This window comes from Spea bombifrons, chromosome 7, assembly GCF_027358695.1.
Source record: "Spea bombifrons isolate aSpeBom1 chromosome 7, aSpeBom1.2.pri, whole genome shotgun sequence".
In the NCBI taxonomy this organism is placed as follows: Eukaryota; Metazoa; Chordata; class Amphibia; order Anura; family Pelobatidae; genus Spea; species Spea bombifrons.
In genome coordinates, this window is record NC_071093.1 from 29,912,559 (window position 1) to 29,926,052 (window position 13,494).

At 40.1% G+C, this 13,494-nt stretch overlaps 1 protein-coding gene across 1 annotated transcript in view; it reads right to left on the minus strand.

The window, feature by feature from the left end:
* KLF7 (KLF transcription factor 7) overlaps positions 1 to 8,144 on the minus strand; it is a 55,422-nt gene extending 47,278 nt beyond the window's left edge. The window contains exon 1 of the mRNA XM_053472297.1: positions 7,838 to 8,144. Coding sequence (XP_053328272.1) covers positions 7,838 to 7,939 — 102 coding nt within the window. The 5' untranslated portion in view covers positions 7,940 to 8,144. The remainder of the gene's footprint in view (positions 1 to 7,837) is intronic.
* Between the last annotated feature and the right edge of the window lie 5,350 nt (positions 8,145 to 13,494).

A 13,494-nucleotide genomic window follows, 5' to 3' on the forward strand; every position in this document is an offset into this window, starting at 1 on the left:
TGGAAGCACAAACTCTTTGTCATCTATTTTACGTCCCTGAGACCTTACCATAAAAAATGCATTTACTAATGGTCTCTGCTCCTTTACTAGATAATAAAGTGGAGACATTTGTAACCGGATTTCTTCAGCAGTGCTGGCTAATGCTGATAAAACACAATTATCTGGAGCTTGCAAAAATGCAAATGCTACAATACCAATAATGCGGTGATTCCACAAGGCTAAGAAGCCCCCATTTGACTCATTTACATTAGGGGATTTTTTTTTGTTTAAATGGTGGTTAATATGTAAGTGCACATTAATAATAATGAAAGATTATGACCATTACCCCTTTACATAAAAAAAACATCACTTAATACAGTTACCTAAGGTTGGCATGAACTGTACCCTGCCTAGAGTGCTTACTCTAGAATAGAAACTCACAAGGGGTTAAGAATTCCTTTTATGGAATGACAGAAACTGTTTTGTCCCGGTTAGAATGTATACGTTTACATGAACGTTTCTTGGCTTTATTTCAGCAGGTGGTATCGTTACTACTTAGGCCACTATGGCAGTTTATGCAAGATAAAGAAATATGGTCTTCTTTTTAGTGATTCAGTTGAAGTGTCTAATTTCAGCTGTGAGGAAGCTCTGATGCATTGTGACTCCAGTGACATCACATTGAGCTGAAAATGGGGATAGCTAAATCTTTGGCTGCTTTTAAAGAGAATAATAAACATAGGATTTCATCTTCCCAGTGCTGATTTTCACTATTTTTTTAATAAACAAAACATTTAAGGGCCATATCTTCAAAAAAGAATTCTGAGATGGCAAAATTTTAAAATGTTCCTGCCGTAATTAGGAACTGTCTGGGTTTGACCTGGAGTCTCCTGGTCACCTTCCTCTTTATGGAGGCAGAAGAGCAACATCTGACCAAAGAACTCCTTCCTAATTTAAGACCATATGGAGCCAGCTCTGCCCCTCTCACAGCCTCTCCCCAGAAGAGGGAAAGTTCTAAGGGACCTACATTAAGAAGTTCTCAGGTATGGCTTCTGCCAATGACTCCAATATAACCAGTCTGCAGCAAAATGTCTGTTTCTACTCAACCTACTTATTGGTCTTTAACTAACAGACTATTTAAATAACTTGATTCTTTACTTATTAGGGAAGGATGGGACGTCGCACTGAGAGCATTAAAATGTCTACATACTTAGAACTTTACTACCACTTTAAAGTGCTTACTAACATTTTTAATACAGAAGGAGATCCCATATTGACATTGTGTGTAGATTACATTTTATGATCCTTCACCCAATTTAAAGATGTTTCTTACTTTAACGTGTACCATATTCACAAAAAAAGTTTTTCAGTATCTCCCATCAATGATATTGCATGGAGTCATTCACGCATTGCCAAGCTTTTCCCCCATAGAGACAGCATTAAGTGCCTTCCCGTGACCCTGGGTCCCATGAGGTGGTCTCCGTCAACACAGAGGCTGCCCGAGATTGAGGTGGGCAAGGAAATCACAAATACCCTCTAAGGGATTGTGTACAAAGATATAAATGTGATATATGCAGTGCAACCGTTTTAATAATGCATATCATTTATACGTGACAAATCCCCCTTCGAAGATTATTGTGAAATATGCAGGTTGTAACTGTAACCTACTTTCTGTATTTAAAAGCAAACTAGAAAAACCATGCTACATGAATACTAATATAAAATAAATGAAGTTATATATCATTCATTTGCTGTACTTCCAACTATTTTATTTGCACCATAATATGAGGGATTTGGGCCTCTAAGATCAGAACTCTTGGGCCATACTTAAGGTGCTAATAGTCCAGCAATCAGCAGGAACATCCTAGTGGTTGACGCGGTGGCCATTTGAAGCCACGTGTCCAGAAGGATTCACAAACCTCCTGCACTATTTGTGAGAAGGCCTCTTCACTACCATCAGCTCACACTTCTATTACATCACACTAACACTTCCTTTATACAGACTCAACAGGCAAGCTTGGCGGTTCCCATTTACCAAGATCAAAATGAGTTTGATGACTCACTTCAAGAGCTGTTTAAAAATACCCGCATTTTAAACACAAACCATTGTGAGTGGAATAAAATGAACTGCTTCAATCCGATTTGGCATAGCACAGATCCTGTTAAAGAAAACTATAACAATATAACTAGAAAAGAATACGGAATGACATACCGAGCGTGTGACAGATGAGGTGAGAACACAAATTAAATATACGCAAAAATAGGACAGCGTGTCAGACAGAATATGCCTTCAGATGGGAACACAATGGTATATTGAGTCAACCCAATAGTGAAGCCCGAGGCCTACTGAACGATTCCTGGTATTTTTGTAACTGTATTAGCATAAAGTATATCTACTGAGAAGCTATTTAAAGCAATCACCACCATTTTAATGTATTCCTATGTACTACTGTGCTTAATATATCTACCCAATAACTTAAAAGAATGACCTCTGTCTCTGACCCAGGTTTTCTATTAAAAACTGTTACTTATTACACCTTGCCCATCCCTTTCATGTATTTCAATGTGTCGATCACATCAAGAATCTCTGATGTTCTTTTTCAAAGTCTCTAAATAATCACTCTTTTGACACATTTTTACAATAGTCTACGGAAAATCTAGTATTAAAATTTAAAAGGGCACATGTTTTTTTATGTTCTTCTGCCTATACTCCAGGGTGTCTTTCCTTATTCACAGAAGGCAGATATAATTCAAGGTTAATTCCACTTTGTGTCCAAATGCACAATGGTCCAAGAAATAAAGTCTTTAACTGAAGAGGAGACCTCTGAGGGCCACAAAGCTTATGTGACTACATCTTCTTCTGCGCTGGTCCAATAAAAAGGTATCCCCTTCAACTACTGACTCCATTTTGTCTTTGAAATATAAACCACAATTACTGTGTATTCTCACAAACGTTATTGATAAACAGTAACACATCTTAATATTTTTTCAAACAAATAATCGTACATTGACAATTTACTATAAAAAAACACGTTTATTAAAAATACTAGAAAGTGTTAACACGTGAGAATGTAAATTCCAGTAAATATAGAAATATTGTATCACAAACACGTTTGCTTTAGAAAACACAAAAAAATCGTAGTCAAAACCCCCAATGTACTAATATTTAAGTCAATGTGGTTTTACAATTTTGTTAACTTGTAAATGTTGCCGTATATCTCATTTTATTTGAACAATTTAGAAAATGTCTGTCGCCCGAGGTTAACTGGCCCTGTGGTTATGTATATGTTTAACGTTAGAATGTGCGTGTGTGGGGGAGACTGACACCTCGCTCTCGCTTCTCGCGTATCCTTAATGCAATAATTGGAAATATGTATGGGAGTTCTACGCTCAACCTGATTTTATGCAGGCAGCGGTATCTTGCCTGTAGTTACTATAGTAACGTTCAGGGAATTCTGCCAGCTCTCACTGTTGTATCCATCATGGAAATTGTAATAGGGTTAGAATATGCCATTTCACGATTTTAGTACTCCATGTTTGTATAATATTGTTGCAAAGTTAACATAATGGGAAGCCGTATAATAATTTTACATTTTCTTTTTGACACATTTTATATGGTCAAGTATTGAATAAACATGGAGATATTTTCTTAAGGGCTTTCTTTCATTGGATGTGGATGCTTTACATAATTCAAGGAAAACCATGACCGTTAGAGTGAGGGTCACAATGCCAATTACAGACAGTACAATGGAAACCTAGCTTCCGCACCATTCAACGGTTCCGTATTTACTTAAGAAATGAGGAAATCTGTATAATAGTTTAGCTAGTTTTCAGTGCCGGTTTACTTAAATATTGTGTTTTTTTTAAAATAACACTTCTCCATTTTGTGTCGCCATGAGAGTAACTGTGGTAATAAGTGACGCGAAACATTTGAGCAAACATGGTGTTGCCAATGCAGCATTGCAAAGAAGAACCAATGTCACAATCACTTCCCATTCCAATTGAAACAGATGTACATCGGCCAACGTATACATCTTTGTACAAATTACAACAGTAAGCCAAAATTATTACAAATAAAAGTAAAACATACATCACAAGGAGACTTCATTATTGCAATTGGCGATCCAACTTGGCTCTTTATACAGGAGGAAGGTCCCAGAGCTGGTTCCTCATAATGTGTTCTCTATTAAATAAACCCTTAAATCTAAGTCCTCACTGCCCCTCTAAACATAGAGAATGATACCTCAAAAAAAAGATATGGAGTGCTGATTTCAAGTAGGCCTACATTTTCATCAACTGGGAAAGCCTGTGTGCCACAGAATATTCGCGCTCTTCTCCATACTTGATGTAGAGAGCGAGACCTTAATGAGTCCTTAGGTTTGTCTACGTTTCAGAATAGATTTGTGCCTAACCCATGCATGTTTAGGTTTCCTCACTATATTAGCCTCTACCACTTCTGAAGGCAGGCTGTTCCATTTATCTACCAGTCTCTCATTAACTGACATAATACAAATAACACTAACTTTGGAAGACCTGTCAAATAATTTTCGGAGTCTTGTAGTAAGTACATTAATTAAAGGTATTCTTTTGAGATTGAAATTGATGACGTTAACATGTTGCCTCTCATCTCAAGTACAGGCAAAGTGAGAATGAGCCTTCTTGTGATTGGTCTAGAGAGAAGCGGAAGGCCACATTAATTTTTTTGTGTGCAAATTAAGGGTATTTTACCAAATATAAAGCCTGGCCCATTCAAACCAAATTTTACATATAAACTATATAGCCTACTGGCCTAAGCTAAAGCCAATTTATGGCAACATACTTACTATATGTCATATTTTTTTATTACATCCAAAACAATATCAATATATATTGTTAAGTTCTGCACAGCTTCGAAGTAATAATCATTCCATACCACAGATAGACCACTAGTGGCACCAGATAAGTAAGAACAGCGCCTCTTTTTAATATAAAACATATTATAAACTATTACACTGCATGCCAAATTGATCACAGCTATACTTGGCTTCCATGCATAGGTATACAACACATAATGCAAGTATGGATCAAGCACGCTTATTGGCCCATATCATACATGCGCGGATATGCAGTGCATATGACAAGCAAGAAATCTCATGTGGATATAAACAGAATTTATTGCGAATTCTTAAAAATAAAAATATTTTCCAATTATATTCATTTTACCGCTTTCCATGTATTACTGTCACCAATAAAATCATGTAAATTACACGACAAATGGCTTACAGTCTATCTGCTCTGTACAGACGCTTAAAAAAAAATACTAATGGTTCTGCAACCGATTTAATGCTGAATTATTAAACACCAGGGCAATATGCTTTGGTCCTTAATTATTCATAATGGTGCTTTGAAACAGAATGGAGAAGAAGGCTTTTTAAACCATAATTTATATTTTGCCTTGAAAAAAATAAACAAGTGTCACTGTAGAAATATATATAAAATAAAACACAACAGAAACAATTTTAATACAATAAACACAATGAGATTATCTTATACATATCCCCGAATCCACCTGCGCGAGGTACTACAGTCACACATTATAAAGCTCTTATGGAAATTCTGATGACGCTGTTGCTTTTGGAGGCCTTCCCCTGGCTTTTTAGAATAACCAAAATTGCGCTAGAAATACATTATGTGTCAAAATGAACAATTAGCTCTCTTGGACAACGTATCATAACGAAGATCAGTAACGACTACATTGTTGGCAACACAAACTTATGGATCCGGTTGTTTGTTTCTGTATTCCAATGGAATTTCAGCTATTTTTGTGATTGTGTGCTGCGACGTCAATGGAAGGCAGCCATTTAAACATCCTAACTCCTGTCTTCTACGTTTCTACAGTGTACTAAATGTTAGGTTATGTGATTCACACAGCACAGACACAAATCCAAGATCCCTTATTTAGAATTCCACGGAGACTCTTAAGACAACATGGCATTCCTTCTCCAAAACTACGCTTGGTCCTACCATGAAGGAAAAGTCGTCAGGATCGGTTTCCGTAACAATATTGAACATTACGTGCATTCCGTGTTTTGTGAGTAAGCAGTACAGATTGTTCCAATATCTGATGGTACAGGTTTATATTCAAGGAGAAGACCGTAGGAGACTTGCGTTTAACCCCTTAATCACCAGGGCTCGCGGCACACAAACCACGTTACAAAAGACGATCTCGTACAAGCTCAGAGTTCCTCCTTTATTATGACTCTTAAAACTTAAATGGGATCCCCACTGTACTTTGATCTATTGTTCTAAAGTGCAAATGCTGTTATGGTTTCCTACTGGGGCAGGCAACAGCTGCAGCCGAAGTATCACATACAGTCTGCCTTGGGCATGCTGGCTATGTCAACAGATTATCTTGCATTGAGCTGTCTAGACTGTTATTAATATGCAACTGATTCAAACTACTGGCCATGTGCATTGCGCTTTTCTATTTTTTTTAGGGGGGGGTTGTTATTTTTTTTAATTAGTCGCCTCAATTTAAAAAACAAAAATGGCAGCAGATCCAATGCTTATCATGCACATTATAGGAAATAAAACCATCTCGGAGGACACCAAATTAGAAGCACCACGTAACGAGCTTATTAATTGTCATATCTTGTTCTAGAAAGACGATGATCTATGCATCAAAGTGACAGTTTTAACGATAAAGACCATTGGAGGCGACTCTATGAATGAACAACCAGTTACGCAACTTCTGTTAGCCAGGGAACCATTGTGTCTGCGTTTCTCTATATCCCGTTAAAACACTTATTTCAGCACCTTTGCCTTTTTCTACGCCACCGGCTGTAACTAAACTAGAACAATTAAGAATATCCGAATATCACACTTAACACCAAATGTCCAATTGAAAAATAAAACGTCTTACTGGAACAAGCATATTTAATAAAATATTTGGATTAAATCAAGGACTAGGTATTTAAATCAACTGACGAGATCTCCATTATTATTATAATTATTTTTTTAAATACACCAAGGTGACAGTAAGATGCCATTTTCACCCATCAACCCATTTGTGAGTGCGCACATGTCACTGCTCCTGTAAGTAGTATAAAGTACAGTACGCAGCGCAAGGCATACCTTGAAGACAACTCTTTTGTTTAATACAGTAATTGATTTACAGCTGCAGCTATTGTCTTCCAATGTCTCACAAAACACACACACACAATAACAATTGCAACAACTGAACGGATTGCAAAACAGTAACCGAAAAACCCAAACATCAGTCAATACACACTGAAAAGATACAGATTTATATATACATTGGCAGACACACATGTGCATATATGGTGTTCCGTTGCATGTATGGATTCTATGCTCATCATCAACCCTGAATGTGAGTTGCGTGTTTCCCCTTTTTAATAGGGACATAATTATGAATGAAACTCTCTGTATTTGTGAAATTCTCATAATATCATTAAGTGTCATGAGGTTTCTGATGATAAAAAGCAGAACATCAGGACCCTGTTAAAAAGTCACTGGGGTTTTTTTTTTTTTTTTTTGCTGATTAAGCATATTGCTTTTAGAAAAATAGGTCTGCAGAAACGACACAGACATTGCCTGAGAGAATAAGGAACGAATGTTAAGGATCACATTAAGAAGAGGTATATCAGATGGGCTGAGATCACAGGATTTAAACTTATTTGGATGCTAGGATGGGGTGGAATAAAAAACCTGATGCAAATGTAAGGTAGAGGGGTATCTGCAAGATGCCAAGGAGAATCCAGGCATGAATGTGAAAGTGAATGTGCATGTGTGTGTGCATGAGTGTGTGCGTATGAGTGTGTGTATGCAGTTAAAGATTACAAGATTAATTTAAATCATTCACCTGCTGCCAATTCTCTTCCAAAGATGGCATTGCTGAGAAGTAGCCAGTGTCATGTACAATCTGAAGCTCCTGGAATATACTATAACTAGCCAAAACATCCATGTTTGCAATGCAAGTAAGAAGAAGAATCAAAACGTATATATTCCTTGACTGCTGTCCTCTTATAACAAAGATAGATCCAGAGTCCCCTTCGTGAAAATGTGTTAAGGAGGATTGATAAGAGTCAATGCAAAGAACGAGAAGCAGGAGAACAAGTGTTGATCATTCAAACCCAAGCATTTGGAAAAAAAAGGGAAAAAAAATCAGGGGGTGCTTAATATTTATGTCTAAAAAGGATTCGGAAAAATAATGAAAAAGTCAACATCCAGAGCACTTAAGTGATGCAAGAAATCCTTTTGAATGCAGTGATCACTCCAGAGCTTGTACCAGGAAGAAAGATGCAAACTCACTGACATTAAATTGCCATCATCTGTTTGTATACTAGTGCTGCCTGATCCTGGATGCAGTCTTAGCTCTCTATTTTAGGAGGAAGGGGGGACAGAAGTGCTTGCATTTTTTCCTCTCTCGCGATCTTTTTTTCCTCTTCTCTCTCCCCCTCCTTGCTTCTTAAGAGACTTTCTCTCCCTCTCTGTCTGCCTCCTCCTCCTCCAGATCTGGCAGATGAGTGAGTACCTCCCCTTCTTGCCTCCCTCTCCCCCCCTTTCTAGCCCCCCTCTTTCGATCCACTGCGCAGCTGCAAACAATTCTTGGAAGAAGCTGTCACTCACGAGAGCCTGTAGCCATATTAGGAGAACAGGGAGGGAAATGGTGTGGCTTAGTCAGCTAAGGGCTGTGATGTCACGCACGACCAATTGAAAACGCAGACTTACAGGATGGGCAGGGCTTACGAAAGTAGGCGTCCTCTGGTTGGCTGCATCCGAGTCTCTTCGCTGCCTTACAAGGCAGTGTAAGAAGGGCTATTTTTAGAGCGCTATATAAGCAGCTGCACGTTCGGACCGCGCTGCCTGAGTTAGTTAGATGCACGGAGAGAGCTGCTTGTGAGTGTTTGCTGCTGAGGAAATCACTTTCTGGCTTGATTTCCAAACCTTGTAAGGATGTAAATCTGACGTAAAAATATTAGTAGTATTCATTGCAACTACTATCGCTACGGGGCTTCATTTACTAACCAAGAGTTGTGGTTCCAGGTACCTCACGTCAGTGTTCATTATGAAGGGTTGGCAAGTTTCACTCAGGGCTGAGGTAGCCCTTAACAATGTATAATTCAATGTAAGGAGGCTGCAGAAACCCAAGTCATTTAAGTAAACATCGTATGAGAAGTCAAGGCACTATTGAGCCCCAGTGACTGGCCATAAACAAGGCTGTAAAGGGGACGCGCAGCACAGTGATGGCCGAGACCATCGGACCGGTGTGACAGTTACTCGGGATAGTAATTCTTTGTGTGTATGACTCATTTAGAGTTTCAATTACAATGGGTGGCATTTTGGCTCCAGTATTAACATCTCCACTCTGTTTAACCCTTTCATTGCTAGGTGACTGACCAGACAAGACTAAAAACACATAAATTGATGGCAGATGAGAACTGTTCGGCTCATCTAGTCTGTTTTTCCTGGTTAAGACTCATTCCTTAGCATTCTAAATTCCCATACTGTATTAGTCTCTACCACTTTTGCTGAGCTGCTGTTCCACTTATCTATTGCCCTCTCAGTAAAGTAAAACTTATGCTACATCTATGCTTTTGACACACTAGTTTTAGATTAGGATCGAGCAATCTGGGGTATCATGACGCATGGTAGTTTGTGGGGGTTTTTTCTCAGCACTTATTTGCTTGTTTTAAACAAACCTATTATTCAGGGTCTCAAACCTCAAAATGCCTGTGCCCCACCTCTTATTCTTACAAATATTAATCGTCTGGCCTCTGCTTAGTGTAGGCTTTCAATACAACGTTAAACGTATATATATATTTACATAACGTGCATCATAACTAGAAATAAATACAAGAAAAGCAACCATGTGGGATTTGTTTATATACAAATCCTATTGCGCTTATTGGTCAGACTGGATAACGTAAAAGGAGAAGAAGTCCAGAGCGATGAGTGCTGTGCCATTTCAGAATTATGGCATTATAGTTTTTGGTCTACAACATGATATGCATTAGGGACTGAAATTGGACACAGGATATTCAGGGGTTTGTTTAATGCCGATGTACACTACATGACCAAATGTAGAACATTGGCAGTAGAATGGGTCCTAGTAAAGAGCTCAGTGACTTTAAACTTTGCACCTTTATGGGATACCACTTTTGTCACAAGTCAGTTCATTAAATTTCTGCCCCGTCCAATGTAAGTGCTATTATTGTGAAGTGGAAGCATCTTGGAGGAACAACAGCTCAACCATGAAGCAGTAGACCACTTACAGAGTGCTGAAGTGCATAGTGTGTATAAAGCACCTGTCCTCTGTAGCATCGCTCACTACAGAGTTCTCAACAACCTTTAGAAGCAACTTCAGCACAAGAGCTGTGTGTCTGGAGCTTCATGAAATGGGTTTCCATGGCCGAGCAGTGTACACAAGCTGAAGCTCGCTATGTACAATGCCAAGCGCAGGATCGAGTGGTGCAAGCAGCGGTCCCCAACCTTTTTAACACCAGGGGCCGGTTATGTGGAAGACAATTTTTTCACAGACCGCGTGGGGGTTGTTTTGGGTTTGGTTCAAGTGCAATACATTTATTGTGCATTTTACTTCTATTATTATTAAATTTAAAATATAATGAAATATATTTGCAACTTCCCTGGTTGTCTTTCCACACCACAATTGGACAAAAAAATTCAACAATATGACTTGGCATATTTATACCCAGGCAACCAGTAAATGCTGGAACCTAGGCATGATGGGACTGTGATTGCTGTTAGCAATCACACTCCTATCATGCCAAGTCAGCCAGTACATGCTGGTACAGGGTGGCTGTAAGTGATGTGCAGACCCCATACTGCTGGCAGCATCAATATACAAGGGGTGCAGCTAGCCAGGTTTCAGCATGTACTGGCTGTCTTGGCATGATAGGAGTGTGATTGCTAACAGCAATCACAGTCCCATCATGCCTAGGTTCCAGCACTTACACATCCATGCTATCACACACACTTATTCATTCATATACTCATTCATTCACAGATTCATTCTCTCAATCACGCACACTCATTCAAACGCCCTCCCCACCCCCTTGCCTGCACTGCAGCACTCTTGATGTCGCTCACAGACTTCAGCAGGGGGCGCAGCCTCCCTCTGCGTTCTCTTGTACTGCACAGAGGAAGCAGGACTGGAGCAGAGTCATGTAATGTCACGTGAACTCTGCTGGGTTCTGCTTCCTCTATGCAGTACAAAAGACCCTCCCACATGTAAGATCTTGTGATTCCGGTTGCCCTGGCTGCCGATCTCACTCGGGCCGCATGTTGGACGCCCCTGCTTTATGCCCTCCTAGAAATGCCACTCTGCCCCTAGATATGCCACTCTGCCTCCTGTTATGTTTATGCCCCCTAGATATGCAACTCTGCTCTCCTGAAATGCTTTATGCCCCACTAGATATGCCACTCTACCCCCCCCCGATATCCCTGGTGCCTAGAGGGGGAAGCCGATGTACGTCTCTTTGATGGCAACCTGTGCTGCTACTCGTCACATCCACCAGGGCTTCTTTGCCGGCGCTCCGCCATAGAAGACCCGGGGGAAGTGCATGCAGCAGCGGAATATCCTCCTCTCTGGCAGCCGGGGCTTCAATGGTGGAACACCAGAAGCACTCCTTAATAGAATTCCCGGCTGAAGTGTCTTCAGCAGCGGGGTTGTCTGCATCGCACAGACGTCCATGGCTGCAGGAGAGTAGTATTCAGGTCCCCTGCAGCGCTGCGGGCGATCTGGATCCTCACCCTGCTGTTTGCCCGCAGCAGGGCTAAATGAAAAAAGATAACTGCCGTGCGGCCACGGATCGGTACCAGTCCGCAGCGGGGTGGTTGGGGACCCCTGGTGTAGAGCACGCTGCCACTGTACTCTGGAGCAGGAGACACGAGTTCTGCGGAGTGACAGATCGTGCTTCTCTGGCAATCTGGGATTGGCAGATGCCCTGAGGACACTACCTCCCTGATTGCATTGACCCAACTGTAAAGTTTGTTAGAGAAGGGATAGTGGTCTGGGGCTGTTTTTCCGGGTTTGGGCCCCTTACTTCTAGCGAGGGGTAATGTTAATGCTACATCATAAAAAGATATTCTAGACAATTGTTTTCAACTTTGTGATGCCAGTTTGGTGAAGACCCTTTCCTTTACCATATAGGTTATTTAATAACCCAGAAATACGGGTTCCCCTGATGAAGCTGGCACGTAGCCGGTGAAGCTCGAAGAAACTCAAAACCGGCTGTAGATTTTGCACTACTAGATACAATTTTGCATTTCTCATCCTTTTTGTCTGGCGTTCCCTTTTAAGCGTAGAACTAAATGTTAAATTTTATTGAGATGTTGTACTATTTTCCGTGGATTTAATTCCAACTCCAACATGTACCAGCATGCCTCTGTGCACAAAGCAAGCTCCATAAAGACATGGTTTGCTGAGTTTGGTGTGGAGGAACTTGAGTAACCAACACAAAGCCTTGACTTTAACCCAATTGAACGACCCAGGCCTTCTTGTCCAACATCATCGCCTCAGCTCACTGTTTTGGATTAATGGGCACATCTTGCCGCAAAAATACTCCACAATCTTTTGAAAAATCTTCCCAGAAGGGTTAAGGCTGTTATAGCTCAAAGGGGTTTGGGGGGGGCACGGGGTTGGACTGTATATTAATGGCCATGGTTTTGTCAAGCTGGTCATATAGTGTACATGTTGAAATGTTTAAATTTATGTGTGGTCCCAGTTTATTTGCCATGCAGAAGGTGTTTTCAGCAGAACAGATCTATTGGCACATGGTGTACTTACCACCAATGCTGGCTCAGCAAACACTTTGTGCATCACTTCCAGTGATTTCAATTTGGAGCACTTTCTCATGAAATGGTGGAACACAGAAGAGCCTTTCTGCTGCAGCTATGAAGCTGCAACTTCCACTAAAGGTAAGTTAATGTTTTCTAAAGTACTTTCAAAGTACTTTATAATGCACTATTTTTTGACATCACAGATGAGACACTGGAGTGCTCCTTTCTGGGTTGTCCTTAAACCCATTAAGGACAATGCATTGTGAGCCAGTACATGTCATATAGGAGAACTGTGTGCTGAAACACAGGCATCTTCCACCCCTATACAATTCATCCAACCTACCAGTTTTAAATTATGCCAACAGTATAGATTTTTTTACAAATTTATTGGGAAGATCAGGAATGTATTTGTAGGTAAAGTGTCTGTTGGCCTGAAGTTAAACCAGGTACCACAGACATTCTGGTTCGATTGTAAGCGTAACCTCTGTGTGAACTTAGAGCTCTATTAGTGACAGCCTCTAGCATTTGTGTTTCACAAGTACTGCTCTATATACAGAATAAACATTTTGCTCTGTATCTTTAAATCACAACAGTGATTGCCCTATAACCTTTTAAGCAGCGGCAATTCGGATCCTTTCCTATCTGCAGGCAAATGTTAATCTTAAAGTTTCTCATTAATTGATCTTCAATGCATTGCTCAACCCTCTGGAAATGAAA